General features: G+C 40.5%; 1 protein-coding gene across 1 annotated transcript in view; it reads left to right on the forward strand.

Annotated features, from left to right (window-relative positions):
• Positions 1-239: 239 nt before the first annotated feature.
• The window catches only part of MYLK4 (myosin light chain kinase family member 4), a 40,834-nt gene continuing 23,773 nt past the window's right edge, over positions 240-17,300 (forward strand). The window contains 4 exon segments of the mRNA XM_032222846.1: positions 240-296; positions 298-330; positions 527-832; positions 834-884. Of these exon segments, the coding sequence (XP_032078737.1) occupies positions 240-296; positions 298-330; positions 527-832; positions 834-884 (447 nt within the window).

The following is a 17,300-nucleotide window of genomic DNA, read 5'->3' on the forward strand; positions in this document are numbered from 1 at the left end:
CCCAAGAACTGATGGCCGTTGCGTGGCAAATGTCCGCCTGAACATTGCGATACTTTCTCAGGAATACTTAAAAAAAGAAATAGGCATTTTCCATAAGAACTCAAATTGTCTGTCCAAGTCATGACATCTTCTTTTAATAGATCGAATTTGATCTATTACATCGGGTCTCCGTCTTTTAGAAAGCTTCTGGAGGTCGTTGTTTTCTTTTAGCTTCTAATGCCTTGATATAAATAGACATAATGTCTACCGCCACCAGAAAGAAGACTTCTTCATCAGTGGTAAAATCCTTGGGGAAATCTTTTTGATCCCAACACTTTACAGAATCAACATGTCTCACGAAGAGGAACACTTTTCTACTGTCTTCATCAAGGACAAAAACTTCTGCTCTCCTGAAGATAGCTGTATGTTGAGCCTGAAGGCTTCCTTCAATAAGGAAATTTATGCATTGCTGGCAACTTTCTCCATAGATTAGATTGTGCTTCCCCAAGAAATCTGATCTATGGAAAGGAATATTGAACTCTTGAAGGAAAATGGAAGAAACTGGCAGGACACCACCAGCTGCCACGTCAAAAAAGTTAATGATATGAAGCTGGCACGCACAGACATTAAAAAGAAGTTCTCCGAGATGGTGAAGAATGCTGAGCATCATAAACCAAGATTAGAAGACGTTGAACAAGTGATCCTGGAAGTCCAGCGACATGTTGGTTCTTTGGAAGGGGAATTGAAGACTTGTACGCTCACTGATCCGATATGCAGGAAAGAAGCTCCTTGTAAGATCCTCGGAGTTGTTGGTAGTTTGAAAAAAGATGAGTCAGAAAGTTGTTTCAGAATGTAAGATGTTCTCAGCTAAAAAGGAAACATCGTCCAACAAATGGAATGAAAAGGTAAAATTGCAGCTAGGACCCGATTTGTATCTTGTGAACATTGCTTGCTTGTTAATTTAGAAATAATCTAACTTTATGTTTTTATTAAGTTAAAAGCAGAATTAATAGTGCAAACCAGGTATTAATGCAGGATGCATCTAAATCAGTGTTTCTCAACCTTGGCAACTTGAAGACGTCTGGACTTCAACTCCCAGAATTCCCCAGCCAGCATTCGCTGGCTGGGGAATTCTGGGAGTTGAAGTCCAGACGTCTTCAAGTTGCCAAGGTTGAGAAACACTGATCTAAATATAAGCAATAAGCAGTTAGACTTATATACCGCTTCATAGGGCTTTCAGTTAAAATTCAGTTCATTGTCATTCAGTTAATTATTCAGTTAATTATTCAGTTAATTGTCGTTCATTCTAAAAACTTTAAAGATAAAATCTTTTTTCCATTGTCTTTGGTGACAGAACTCTCTTTCAAATTCAGTGTGGTGTAATTAGTCAAATTCTAACCATATGCTGCTTTTCAAGCTCTTGGAATATTACTGTATTGGATTTTTATTCCAAATTGAAAATAATGTAAATTATCTCTGGAATGAGATAATTGCACTATTAATTTTCGGGCAAATTATCCAAACATACAAGCAAATGAAAGACAGCAGTAACATTTAAAAATGAAATAATTGAGCCATTATGTATTATATTTTATTCAATGCTCATAATCAACCAAACTGTCAATTTCTTTTTCCCAGTCCCTTTGTATCTCTAATTTGTTTATAAATTACATGATTTGTAAAAAAAATAATACTTTATATCTTGACTTACACAACTTCACTTAATGACTGTTCAAAGTTATAACAGCATTGAAAAAAGTGACTTATGACCATTTTTCACACTCACAACCATTGTGCTATTCCTTTGGTCACATGATCAAAATTTGAATGCTTTGCAATTGGTTCATATTTATCACTCTCTCCCTATCCCCCTCCCCTCTCTTCCTCTTCCTCTCCCTCCCCCTCCCCTCTCCCTCCCTCCCTCCCACCCCTCCATCTCTCTCTCACACACACACACATGCAAGCCAAGTTTTAAAATCAATGTGTTGCATAGAATTTTATTCCTCACTTTTCTCTGTATGGTAAAATTATAAGCAGAAAAATGAGACAACTGTAAATTGTTTCATGATCAGTAGAGAGGGCTGTAACACCAAGACTAATAGCCAGTTTCCATCTGAGAGGCTACGAAGTGTTCAAAATAAGATAAAATTGGTAAACAGCTCATATTTATAATAGTTGCATGTCCCAGAGTCATATAATCACCTTTCTCAACCTTCTGACAAGCACAGACAATGGGGAAGCCCGATTCACTTAATAGCCATGTCACTAACTTAAGAACTGCAGTGATTCACTTAATAACTGTGGCAAGGAAAGTCATAAACTCACTTAAATGTTTGACTTAGCAACATAACTTTGGGGTTAAATCATGGTTGTAAATTGAGAACTACCTAGTACTAACGACAATATACATTTATTAGACTGAAATATTGGTTTGATTCAGATGCATTACTAAAAATTTTACTTTATCTGTAGATTATCATGATAAAAATTAGCCTAAAGCAAACTTGACTTCGAGTTGGAGCAATCTTGTACTGATCAAAAGTTTCACCATAATTAAGATTAATTATAGTTTGCCACCTGTTCAAATGCACAGCTAAATCTGGCACAAATCCGCACTACTTAATCTCAAATGGAAGCTGAATCTTTTTCTTTGCAGTCATACTGGGAAACTGGAGGAAAAGTAAACATGTGAACCTAATGTTTGAACTACTTATACTTAATACTAAACTATGATACAGTTTTACTTGTGAATCAGGCCGTAAGTAGTGAATGTGTTTCTCTAGTCACCTCTCAACTATTATTTTTCAGGTTCTATAAAGACCTAAAAATGTTCACATGATATGAGATTAAAAATGAAACAAAATTAGTGAACTTTGAAGAAATGTCCATGAGTAACTTCCGCACCCCCAAAAATCAGATTTCCCATGTTGAGTAAGTAGACCATCCCTATTTCCATCAATTGTAGTGCAAAAATGCAATGGCAATATTTATTTTCCGGTACAAATGTTTTAATCTTTTCACTATTTAACTTATTAATATAAGAGTATGTGATTTGAATACATTTATTTGTTTAAAAAAATAATATAGCCATCCATCTGAAATACATAATTGTGGGTGATGAACAATAGATACAAGATAATATAAACATCCATTAAAATAATGAGAGTTCAAGGAAAAAGTAGGAAAAATCTAAGCATTTACAATTGCCTAGTGCTTAAACCAATTGTCCTCTGTATCAAGCAAAAAAATATCTTGGGCTTGAATAACGTGATTTGCCTTATGAGATGTGTATATATAACTATACTAATCTGCAAAAGATTCCTCATAGTATTTGCGTCAACCTATAGTATCTTATCTCATTCTTCCTCCAGAAGTATCTGAATAAACCTCTGATCTCTAATTGGAGAAAAACAAATATGGCAATCTGATATAATTTTTATCGACAATAGACACCTGTTGTGGCCCAGCAGGAGCCGTTGGAGCTGCCACCAGACTCCGACAGGGAGGGGCCCTATGAGTCGGCTCTGGAGGAGGTGGAGGACCCTGGACAGGGTTCCGACTCCGAGCAGGGCGCAGAGAGGCTGGTTAGCCACCAGGTGGCGCCTGAGCCTTGGACCAGTGGGGAGGAGACAAGGGAGAGTGATCCAGAAGCCAGCAGTGAGTTGTTCCTGGATGCACGCCATCGAAGAGCTACTTGGCGTCAGGAACAATTACGCAATTACAGGAGGTAATTGCGCTCAGCTGGTGGTCATCAGGCTCCTCTCCAGACTATAAAAAAGACTGCTTGTGACACGCCCCTCTTGCAGAAGTCAATGCATTGACTAAAGAGAACTGTTGTAACTAACTTGGCAGGCTGGATTGCTGCCAAGGTTTGTCTGAGTTGCTGCCAAGGTCCTTATCTGTTTGTTTGCTTGGCTTTCAGCCACCGAGATTTTGGTCTTGCTATTAAAGGACATTCCAGTTAAGCTTGTCTCGGCATTCGTTACTGGACGGAGGAGGGGGTCAGAACAGACACCCTTGCTCATTTTCACTATTTGGCTATCTTCATTATTTTTTCCCTGCAACGGGTTGAAATTTTGTAATAATCTCATGATAGCACATTCTCACCTGAAACCAAAGAAGAACGTATGGAAGAAGACCAACAATTTGTGAGATTTGGCAGATTTTGTAAGTTGTTAATCATTTTTAAAAAGTCAAGTTGGGGATCTGCAGAACCCTATACAGATATCTCAAGAATCTTGGCACCCAAGATTAGCAAACTTTAACATACAGTGTTGGAAATTCACCCTTAATATGTTTGAAAATAGCAATCTTATTGGCCTTCTGTTGAGTGTAAAGACCTGGCTTTTCTCCTAGTCATTAAACCAGGATCACACCTGAGCACATTCTATGGTACATGTGCCTATTTTTACCACCAGTCTCAATTACATGTTTTGGGTTTGAGATTTTTTTTTGAATTGTATTTTTTCTTTTTTTGTTTGTTGAGTCACAAGTTGTCATCTTTATAAATCTTTTAAATTAAAAATATAAATAAATCATTCTCTAGCTCTGTTTTCTTCTTGTGTGGCAGTTAGGATTTTCTGCATTAGGATTGAAGTCTTGTTTGCAGTTGAAATCTGAAAACCAGAAGGGGAGAAAAAAAGATAAAATAGAGAAGACTTTGGATTTATTTTTTTTACTGAGAAATGTATGTGTAAGATGAGTGTCAGAATCTGGGGGTGGAATCAAAAGAGGAATTAACCTAGAGTCTTTAGGAAGCCACAAACAAACCAAGTCCAACTCCTCTTGAATTCCAAAGCCCACCAATGTTTTCACTTTTATTCCAAGTTCTCATCTGTTTACTTTGAAGTAAATAAAAAAGTAATTGGGGGCTGAATACTATGCGTTCAATATAATTTGTTTCGCCCTGTGAATCTCTGGAATGGTCGGTCTCTCCTACTCTCCATTTCTTTTTCCTTTCCACTATCCAGTAACTATTGCACGTATTCTCTTTGCTACAGACAATTACCCATTTTAAGTGGTATTACTGAGAAAAATCCAAGTCTTCCTAATTTTTCTCGGAAGATTATTGGGAAGTTGTAGTGAAGCATGGGATGCCATTGATATAAACTGAAGGTGCATCCGATGATACAGCCTGTGACTCTGCAGAAGAAGATTGTTTTTAAAGATCTGCATTTTTTGCATTTCTCTGAATGACATACAAGAATGTTTCTCCCCTCCGTACATTTTACAGAACTACTTCAACTTATTTTTTGGATAGGTAGAATATGATTAATGCCTTTGGGTTTCGATTGTTGTTTGGAATCATAACAGGTGATGTTTATGCAAGCTAGCCAAAATACGCATTTAGTTTAAGGACAGTCTGTTCTTCCATATAAATATATTTATCTTTTCATAGCGTCAGTCTTGATTTCTTTAAACGAACAGCTGGTAGGACCAGCAGATTTTAGCTATGCTCTCCCCACCCTTATTTAGCGTTACCCTGTTCCACTCTTAATCAGAGCCACTTATATATAATCATTTTTGACCCAATGGTTTATGCTTGCGGTGGAAAGCACAGTTACTATAAAATATGATTTTTAAAAATCATGGCATGGATTTTACTAGATAGATATGAACTTTCTTTTTAACTTGGAGTGAGACATTAAGAACTTTAATGCATATGCTTCAGAGGTGGGTTCCTACCAGTTCGCACCAGTTCGGTAGAACCGGTTCGTCAAATCCCTGAACCGGTTAGAAGAGGTTCCACCAGTGGACCCAGAAAGCAGGCCACACCTACAGAAGAGGTTCCAAAAATTTTTGAAACCCACCACTGACACACACACACACACACACACACAGAGAGACTGACACAGAGAGAGAGAGAAAGAGAAAGAAAGGAAGAAATAAATAAAAGAAAAAAGAAAGAAAAAGAGTGAGAGAGATGAAAGAAAAAAGAAAAAGGGACAGAGAGACAAAAGGAAGGAAAGAGAGAGAGAGAGAGAGAGAGAGAGAGAGAGAGAGAGAGAGAGAGAGAGAGAGAGAACACATGGCTGGCAAGCCACTCCCACCAGGTCACATGGCCAGCAAGCCACTCCCACAAAGGAGGCCACACCCACAGAGTAGGTTCCAAAAATTTTTGAAACCCACCCCTGATATGCTTTCAAAAACACATACATTACTTCTTACTTCTAAAGTATTAAGAAAATAACAATGTACTAATAAGACATCTTGAGCCAATAAATTCAAGGCAAAATAAGCTTGCAAGTGTGGAAGATTCATATCCACTTCCAGTTCTCCTGGCTCTTTTATTGCCAAGACTGGCAAATATCAAGGACAAAATGTCTTCTCAAATTCTGAAGGCCAAACAAGGATAATACAATTATGATTTGGATATTGTTGAGAGGACTGAGCAATTTTCTATGCTAGTTTTCCAGAGAAACCAGGATGCTTTCTGTCTCTGTGGGATCAGGCCCAAACCTGTGGTAGAAGAGATACGAAGGTGCTAATGGTTCAAAAGTGTAAGTTATACAGGTCCCAGCAGTCCCCCTAAATTTGAGTAGGGTTTAAACCTCAGATGAACTGTTTCAGGGTTGGAGCGACATTTCATCTGTCCCAACATCTAGTTAAATTTTAGGAGCATTGTATGCTGTGAATCTGCACAATTCTTAGGTGATACATTCTATGCTGAATTCCCCACTGAAGAAAAAGTCGTTTCAGAGGAATAACTGATTCATTTCTCATCCATTTCCAAATACGCAAAAGATAAATGAACACAAGATTGTAGGAGCCAAGGTGGCGCAGTGGTTAGGGTGCAGTACTGCAGGCCACTTCAGCTGACTGCTATCTGCAATTCAGCGGTTCTAATCTCACCGGCTCAAGGTTGACTCAACCTTCCATCCTTCCGAGGTGGGTAAAATGAGGACCCGGACTGTGGGGGCAATATGCCGACTCTGTAAACCGCTTAGAGAGGGCTGAAAGCCCTATGAAGCGGTATATAAGTCTAACTGCTATTGCTATTGCTACAAAATAAATGGTTTCTTTAAATGCTTGATCCAACATAACACAATGAAATCAAATGGGATATTTCATTTATTTAATTTATTTCATTTGTATGCCGCCCTTTTCCCCGAGGGGGACTCATATTCTAGGGTGAATCATAGTTTTCCTCTTCGGGTTGTCTAGTATGAAAACTTTACCAGAACTTTTTTCAAATTATATAGATCTTCTCTGAACTGCAGGACAATTTTCATCTCTTTTGATACTGGCCATATTGACTAGAATTGGTAGAAGTTGGAATTAGTGAAGTAGAAGGTCATTAGTAGTTGACTTTTCTTTAGGAAGACTTCTATCATCTCCAACTGTTAAGCAAATGACCCACTTATCAAGTTTCATAACTTTTAATTTATTGGTCTTCATCCAGTGGTGGGATTCAAACCTTTTTACTACCGGTTCTGTGGGCGTGGCTTGGCGGGTTGTAAAATCTCCATTCCTTCCTTACTCCAGGGGAAGGATACTGTAAAATATCCGTTCCCTCCCCACTGCAGGAGAAGGATACTGCAAAATCCCCATTCCCTCCCCATCAGCTGGGACTCGGGAAGCAGAGAATGGGGCCAGTAAGAGTTGGTATTTACCAGTTCTCTGAACTACTCAAAATTTCTGCTACCGGTTCTCCAACTACAACTGTTATGGTGTTGTAAATACTGGACCCATTGTTTCTGTTTTCTTGAAATAAAAAAATAAAGAAACGTAGATTGTCAACATAGGAAAAAGGAAAATTCCTATCAGCTTGGAGGATAGGCTATTCCAGTATTGCTCTTGGGTAATTTTTCTTATTGTTTGATTTGTGATTTTGGATATTATTGCATTTGTTCTGGCATGTTATTGTTAATCACTCCAGTTGTCCATATAAAAGGGAAAGATCTGCATGAACATGAAACAGAATTAAAGCTTAATGTAGGCAATAAAAATGCATTTTAATGGAATCCAGGGCCAATTGAGCTATTCTCAAAAAGGAGAGGGGGGGGAAATCACTGGCTCCATCCAATAAACCACAGCTGGATTTACTGAACATGCATCTGTACAACGTTAAGCAAAACCAGGTTATAATTCAGTTCTTAAATAAGAAGTGAAAGTTTCTCTCTAATGCTTCCCAGCTGGGCTTGTCTGCTTCTTTCGCTGAGATTGTCCGTCAAGCTAAGGCCTAGGATTTACTATTGTTCAGAGTACAATTGGCAATTAGAATCTCATCATTCACTCCGCAGGGGGAAAAAACAGTGGTTTCCCAACGGAACTACTGAACATTTGGAGACAAGCTCCAAACTGGTTTGCAGTTAGAGACCTGTCTCCTTTCAATAGTACTTATATTTTTGTGCTTAGCGTATATTCGGAGGGATTGCTTGATCATTCAAAACAAACAAATGCATCCTTGCAACCTTTAAAAGGAGACAAATCATGGACACAGGGTTTGTTTTTTAAAAGAATTTGGGTGAAGTTTAGATTTTGGTAGACTTGCATCTTCTGCTGGATGTGGTGGGGTTGAAGAAGGACATATGGACTTCTTTCATTTCTTTTTATTTATTTTATTTATTTATTTTTATTTTATTAAATTAAGGTTCTATCACTGCTCTTAGTAAAGTTCTAGTCTTTGTGTGAAGTGTTTGCCTTGATGAGATGGCAAGAGAACCTTTTCAAACCATCCCGAGATAAGGAAATTATGTCACCCATTTATAAAAGGCATTTTAACTTAATTTTTAATTGTTTTGAGGACCCAGAACATGTTGCCTGTATGCAAAGGGAGATGCTTATGAGCTCCATGTGGCTGATTCACAATCTAAAATAGAAATAATATTGGTAGAGGAGCTTCAGAAAAGTTCCTTAAAGTATCTGAATCTCTCCGGTCTTTTTGGATTGACAGTTCGTTGAATTCAGAGCCATTGTAGTATAAGGTGTTATGCTAAGTCTAGAGAAATCCCTGTGTATTCATTTAACCATGGCTAACTGTAGATGACCAATGGGTTAGCCACACTCTTTTAGCCCAGCTAATCTCACAAGGTTATCGTGGGGATAAAATGAAGTGAGACTCTTCTTCTAATGAATATTGCCTTCAAATCCCAGATGGGAAATAAATTGAATGAATGAAAAAAAAACAAAAACCCATGAACGCAGTTAACAACAAGCACAGCTTTGATGCCATGGCAATTCTCAGCAAGGATAATCTATTGATTCTGAGTGGAAATATGAGCATTGAGTATGGAAGACATAAAAGGACAAAATGTGTTTAGTCTTAACCAAGGACAGCACTTGCACAATATCCAAACACAATATTGTGCTTATCCAAGCACAATTCATGCAATCTGGGATACTTTTGCAATGCCTACTTATTTTGTGGTATAGTGCCACAATGTCTTTATGTATAGTAGTCACAGGACTGATTTGGTTCACCTAATGTTAATACGTAGAGACATTCAAGGACATACCATGAGCCTCTTAAAAAAGGTCCTATTAAATCTTGTCATCCTATCATCATCTTTAGTGGATATTACCTCTGAGCCAGTGGTGGGTTTCAAAAACATTTCAGGACCTCTTCTGTAGGTGTGGCCTGCTTTCCGGGTCCACTGGTGGGACCTCTTCTAACCGGTTCGGTAGATTTGACGAACCGGTTCTACCGAATAGGTGCGAGAACTGGTAGGAACCCACCTCTGCTCTGAGCTAAGGTAAGACATGGATGCATCAGGAAAGTACATGTATATCAGCAACCATGATATTAGATTGGTTAAGATTTATACATTAAACAGACTCAAATCATTACTCAATTAATCATAACGGTTAATATGGTTAGTAATTGTTAATGTAGTTATTAATGGATTGCTACAAAAGCTGAATGTCACATTCCAATAATTCTCTGAGGGCACTTTGATATAGTATTCCAAGTGTGGCCTCACTAGTACAGTATAGAATGGTACTATTATTTCTTGTGATTTTGATGCTATCCTGTTCTGACCCCCCCTTGTCCCACACCAACACACTCCGAGCCAAAGATAAGTTATGGCATTTAATTAACAGACAGACAGGTCCTTGACAGCAAACCGGCACAGACAAGCTTGGGCAGCAATCCGGCACAGATAAGCCCTGGCAGCAATCCAGCCTGCCAAGCTCACAATCATGTTCTCCAACATTAGTTCCTGCGTTGACTTCTGCAAAAGGGGCGTGTGCACAAGCAGTCTTTTTATAGTCTGGAGAGGAGCCTAATGACCACCAGCTGAGTGCAATTACCTCCTGTAATTTTGTAATTGTTCCTGATGCCTATTAGCTTTCCGGTGCCAGGCATCTAGGAACAACTCCCTTGTCTCCTCCCCACTGCTGACGTCCGGATCACACTCTCTTGTCTCCTCCCCACTGGTCCAAGGCTCAGGCGCCTTCTGGTGGCCAACCAGCCTCTCTGTGCCCTGCTCAGAGTCGGAACCCCGTCCAAGGTCCTCCACATCCTCCAAAGCCGACTCATAGGGCCCCTCGCTGTCGGAGTCTGGTGGCAGCTCCAACAGCTCCTGCTGGGCCACAACACTATGCCTACTACTGTTAAGCCAGGCATCGCCTATTCTTGTGATGGGGAACCAATGCACATGTACAAGAGGTGGCACGCAGCTCCTTCTCTGATGGCACGTGAGCCGTCACCCCAGTTCAGCTCTGTGTGCCTCCCATTATCCATTTGGCCTTTGGGTCTCTGCCATGCCCGGGTCCCGCTGGGGGAGTCATGTGTGCATGTGTGGGTGGCAGGACACATGCAGGGGAAATGTGCACATGCGTGGGGTGCATGTGGAGGGTAACATGCATGCATGGGGGGCGAGGTGTGCAGGGAGTTGCATGCATATGTGCAGGGGGCGGGGCATGCGTGGGGGCATGGATAGCATTTTGGGTTCGGCCACACGTGCATTCATGCATTCGTGCACGCACTCGGTCCGGAAAAAGTTAGCCATCACTGGCCTATTCTATGCCTCTGAAGTTGGTTTTTCCTCCCTTACTTTTCTCTCTAATGAACTGCACCTTGTTGGATGGAATGTTGGACAGAATTTTACGATTAAACTTTCATAAAAACATTCATTGTAGAGGTTCTGGCAGAAGGGGGGGGAAAATCAAAGTGAATTAAAAAGAAGAAGGAAGTTGAATATTATAACTCTGCCAGATTAGACTTGGTACATAAGGAGGTGATTCAAATGGCTCTTAAAAAAAAAAAAAGAAGTCAGGTGTTCATAAAACCTCCCGGTTAATTTTGGATGGAATCCCCAATTGCTGCTAATGGTATGATAATTTATGTCTAAAGCTGCCTTCAGCTCTAACTCCTGCCTTTTCCAGAACATGTTTATTCAAGTAATCGTGTCCAACCATCGGCCCAGGCTATGGTAGATGGGAATGAAAATGGCATGATATTTAAAAGTAGTTTTTTTTTTCCGTCTTGATTGCTTTAAGAACACTTTGCTCTCAGAAGAATCCAGGCAAATATTATGCGCCAGAAAGAACAGCTTATAAAAAGGAGACCCTGTTCATCGTGGGCCAATGCAAGTTTCCCCTTTGAAGGCAACCTGCTTCACAGTTGCCAGATTGCAACACCTGAGAGAAAGTGGTAATTGAAAGCAAATATTTTATACAGCAGCCTCTCCAGCTTTCAAATGACTTCGTCTCTAGTACCATGTTTCCCCGAAATTACGACGTGTCCTGATAATAAGACCATGCCATATTTTTCCTGTAGGCAAAAATATACGCCCTCCCCCAATAATAAGCCCCCTTGACAACCCCCCCTCCAGCCAGGCAGAGCGCCACTCACCAACCTAGCGATATCCCGAAGGCGCAAAGCCACAGGAGCTGGGGGGAGGGGGCAAAGATGCTCACATTGCTTGACGCCTTTGGGATAACGCTAAGCTGTTGGGTGGCGCTGTGCCCAGCTGGAGCGTGGGGTTGCCAGGCAGCTGCTCTCATGAGCAGCCACCCAGCAACACCCCTTTCCAGCTGGGCAGAGCGCCACTCACCGACCCAGTAATATCCCAAAGGCGCTAAGTCACGTGGCGCTCTGCCCGGCTGGAAAGAGAGGTTGCATGAGCACTTGTTCTGCCTCCAGCTCGTGTGCGTCCCTGCCTCACCATGCCCAACTCTCCCTGCAGGGCTGGGCCAGGGTGCCACCACAGCACCGCTGCCACCCCCACTGCCACCGCCCCGCTACCGCCCCACTGCCGCCATGCTCCAAGCATAACTGGCTTCCAAACTCCAGAGATCCGGTGTTGAGTCTTCCGGCAGCAGCCGCTCTGGGATTACGCTCTATGGTTGTGGGTTGGCTGTTGGAAGACTCTGGTCTTCCCACAGCCAGCCCACAACCTTACAGTGTAGTCCCAGAGCGGCCCCTGCCGGAAGACTTGGCAACGGATCTCTGGAGTTTGGAAGCCAGTTATGCTTGGAGCATGGCAGCAGTGGCGGCAGTGGGGCGGCAGTGGGGCAACGGCAGTGGGGTGGCGGCGGTGGCACCCTGGCCCATCCCTGCAGGGAGAGTTGGGCATGGTGAGGCAGGGAGGCACGCGAGCTGGAGGCAGAACAAGCTCGCACAATCTCTCTTTCCAGCCGGGCAGAGCGCCACGCGGCAGAACAAGTGATCTCTCTCTCTCACACACACACACACACACATCATATTTTTCGGACTATAGGACGCTCTGAAGTATAAGACACCCCTAGATTTTGGAGAGGAAAACAAAGGAAAAACATCCGCCTCTACCTCTCAGCAATTTGCCTCCTTGCAACAAACAATACAGGTAATATACACTGTTTGTAGCGTCATATTTCAGACTATACTTGTACAGATGCTGTTAAAATTGATGTGTTTTCTGGAAGTATAGTTATTCTCTGCTATTTAAAAGAGTAGCACTTTTTAAAACAATAGCACTGGGCCTCTTCAGATCAAGCATTTATTTTAAAAAGCTTCTTCATTTTGTTTAGTTGTCTAGAATAATAATAAAGCAGTCTTCCTTCCTGCCTTCCTTACAAGGATTAGCCCTGCAAAGCGGAAAAAAAACCCAAAATGAGATTTCTTCCAACAACCGGTTCTCCGAACTGCTTAGAAAGTTACCGACCAGTTCTCCCCAATAGGTGCGAACCGGCTGAATCCCACCACTGCTATGACCCCACAGTTTCCCATAGTGGACTATGTTCTATGTTCTAATATGTGACAGGCTTGAGTTGTATAATGGTATTTTGTGCCTCCATGATTTATTATATTGCTTGACTACTGTGGGGGGGGGATGTTCTGGGAGGGGGAAATACTTGGTACACAAACTATTTAGACGCCTCTTGAAAATCTTTTCAGAGAAAAAAAATATTTTAATGTGTAGCAATAGCAATAGCACTTAGACTTATATACTGCTTTACAGTACTTTACAGCCCTCTCTAAGCGGTTTATAGAGTCAGCATATTGCCCCCAACGATCTGGATCCTCATTGTATATGGAATAGTATATATGGGAAACAGTCATAATGCCTCTTGGATGAATTCAGGCACTACTTGAATGCCTAAACTCAGTTATAGAAACCACTTTAAAAAAAATTAAGTAGCTCTTTAACATAATTATGCACACTTTCACATTTGTGGTCCCTTTTATAGTGGGAAATCACAGTTAGTTTCTTTGCAAGTAATATTTTCCATGTGTTGTGCTGTTTTAACCATTCTTTCACTGGGGAAGTTGCCATGATAATTATGTAAAGCTCAGTTTTAGCTTGTCTAACTTGGAAGTGGTTCTTCCCTTATTCAGCATTTGTATGGATGCTACAGCTTGAAACATTTGTAACTTGGATTTATGCATGCTTATTGAGGATAATTTTTAATGTTAATTTTCTGCTAAAATGTGGGCTTATAATTTATTTTATTACTATTTTAGTATCTGTGCCCAGTGGTTTTTAAAATTGATTATTTGTCTAATTTGTTTTTCAGATTAATTTGTTTTAAAAGTTTACTTATTTCTTTCACACATTTGCTCATATTAAACCTGTAAATTATCTACCGTTCAATCGTCAGGGATTCTTAAATAAATAAAATGTGGTAAGGTTCAAAGAGAGGGATTCCGTTACAAGCGGTTTCCCTTTTTATTTATTTTTTAATCTCTTGCGCATTCTCATACAAAATGTTGAAGATACCGTTTATATCTTGGGAGTATTTATTGTTTTAGTTCCAGTCAGCAATTTCAGTTTAAACTGCATAGTGGTTTAATATTTATCAGCCATCATTATGGCCAGTTTACCTGAAATAACAAAATAGCGGAAGGTGAAATGATTAGGAGACGATTAGCTCAGAAGTCTCTGGCTGGCTATTTTTGAAAATGGAATGCTTATATGAAAGAACTGTCTGGGATTAATCCAAGCATGATCTATCCCTTCCCCCATTAGTTAATAGTGTAATTTTGGGGTGGAGGAATACATTCATACAAGCATCCTCTAGATGTCACTGAAGCACTGAAGACTACAGAAAATGTAGATCCAAACATAAATAAATTCACTGCTAACCACAGTCAGCATTATGCCAGTTTATTATTATTTTTTAAAGCGTGTTCTGGCTTTATAATTTATAGACTACCAAAACTCTTGTGTCTGTTTTATTGCTTGAAATCTTTGATTAGGTGAAATGATGAATCTTAAGGCACTGCTTTTTGGCCCACCCATGGTCATTCTGTTTGTCTGTTTAAGTAAAGTTTCTCAATTATTTTCCAGTTATCAGTGTCAATTAGTGTTAGAAGCTACCTATTAGTTTCAAATCACCTTTATTCTTTAAATGATAAAAAAAAATTCAGATCGGTCCTGTTTTTAATTTTAAAATAATGGGAATGTTAATCGGTTTCACAGAACTGTGAAAATCTCTTAGATTTTGGATGTTGAATTTTTATGGGCTGTTATACTCTGGCAGAAAGATCAACTTTAGATCCCAATGTTCCTTGCTGTGTGCCAGATTAAAAAAAGGACAATAAAAAAGAAAGAAAGAAAAAAGAAGGGAAGCTATTTTATTGAACTGTATCAGTGAAAATGCCCAGCCAGATGGATAATTTCGAATAATTAAACGGAACCATATCTGATGAGGATTTCCCCAAATCCCTTCTGTATAGTTGCCAAGGAACATGGGTGTGGAAACATTTGTAATAGTAACAGGAGTTGAATTTGACCCCAAAAAGTCTTAACTGCTAATAGCGATTAAGAAATATCCCAGTAGCAATGGTATGGTTATTGTTATACCAGCTCTACAATAGTTGGATAGAAGAACTTATCAAAATCTGTAAATTTAGAAGTGGATAATGGGCACAGTATACATCAGAACATTCTCATATGCTCCAATTCATATGTGAATTATCAAAAATAATTGTCCTAAACAAGAATCCCTCTGACTCACTCAGGAATCTGAGACTCCTTATCACACCTTGCAACCACCAGATGCTGTCAGATAGTTTTAAAACATGCCACACAATGTAGCAAAGGGCAGGAATAGAGGCAGTTAGTGCCATGTTTAGTACTGTCTCATTGGCCAACTAGACTACATGGGGCAGCCCTTGAAGAGCATTCGGAGACTTCAGCTCGTCCAGAATGCAGCCGCGTGAGCGATTGTGGGTGCACCTCGGTACACCCACGTTACACCTATCCTCCGTGAGCTGCACTGGTTACCGATTGGTCTCCGGATACGCTTCAAGGTGCTAGTCGTCACTTATAAAGCCCTTCATGGTATTGGACCTGGGTACTTGAGAGACCGCCTGCTGCCAATTACCTCCCAAAGACCCATTAGATCACACAGATTAGGCCTCCTCCGGGTTCCGTCTACTAGCCAATGTCATCTGGCTACTACCCGGGGGAGGGCCTTCTCTGTGGCGGCTCCGGCCCTTTGGAACGAGCTCCCCGCAGAGATTCGGACCCTCACCTCTCTCCAGGCCTTCCGAAAAGCCGTTAAAACCTGGCTGTGTCGGCAGGCCTGGGGTCGATGAGTTCCCTTCCCCTCTCGAATCGTGTGGCTGTTGGTTGTTTTAAATGCCCTGTATTTTTTTGTTGTCGTTTTTGTGTTTCCCTTCCCCTCCTTGGGTTTGTGCGCCGCCCTGAGTCCCGCTGGGAATAGGGCGGCATATAAATAAAATGAACCTCGAACCTCGACTAAAATATTAGCCATTCTGAAGGAGAAGGTGAAGACATATATGTTAATGTTGGAAACATACTTCTTACAGTTGGCATCTGTCTGGAAAGGGCTGTGTTGAAAGTGGGTGACATAATTAGGATGTGATCGATATTGCTTTGGAAAAGATATTTATTGCCTGCCTCGCAAAACTTGCATAGCCACCTGGAGATCAGACGTAGATTCCAAATTGCAATTTATACACACGCACACTCTCACACACACTGTTTCCATGCTTTGCCTATTTTGAGGGGACTGTCACTCTCTCGATATTCACATCCAAAGCTAAATAGCAATAGCAATAGCAGTTAGACTTATATACTGCTTCATAGGGCTTTCAGCCCTCTCTAAGCGGTTTACAGAGTCAGCATATTGCCCCCAACAATCCGGGTCCTCATTTTACCCACCTTGGAAGGATGGAAGGCTGAGTCAACCTAAATATGGCACTCAGGTAACAAAAAAGCCAATTGTGCTTGCTTTGTATGGTTCTATAATGTAATTCAAAACGTAGTTGTTGGGAAACCATTTCTGTTGCGGTAGATATAAGATGTGTCAATGTTTTTTTTAAAAAAATTAGGTTTTGTTAAGATAACTTTATAGTTACACATGGACTACATATTCATGTAAAAAAACCTTCAAAGAATGAGAGTTGTCTGGAAAAGCATGGCTCCTCAAATTTGTATTTTTATGGATCTTCTAGATTAACTGTTTTAAAAGTTAACTGGCTTATTTTATTTCAGTATCAAAATTCATTATCATGCTTTTGTCTTCAGTAGGTTGGCATGTTCATTATTTCATGCTTTTAATTTCAGTAGGTTTGCATAGAATTCTGCTCATCTTAATTTCATTAGAGAATGTAAATATGTTCTATCATTTATCTAGCTAGCAATGACGGGAGGAAAGAATATAGCAATAGCAGTAGACTTATATACCGCTTCATAGGCCTTTCAGGCCTCTCTAAGCGGTTTACAGAGAGTCAGCATATTGCCCCCAACAATCTGGGTCCTCATTTTACCCACCTCGGAAGGATGGAAGGCTGAGTCAACCCTGAGCCGGTGAGATTTGAACCGCTGACCTGCTGATCTAGCAGTAGCCTGCAGTGCTGCATTTAACCACTGCGCCACCTTGGCTCTGAAATATCTGAAATACTTAGTGAAATATTTCACTAA

Source organism: Thamnophis elegans, chromosome 8 (assembly GCF_009769535.1).
Source record: "Thamnophis elegans isolate rThaEle1 chromosome 8, rThaEle1.pri, whole genome shotgun sequence".
Taxonomy (NCBI): domain Eukaryota; kingdom Metazoa; phylum Chordata; class Lepidosauria; order Squamata; family Colubridae; genus Thamnophis; species Thamnophis elegans.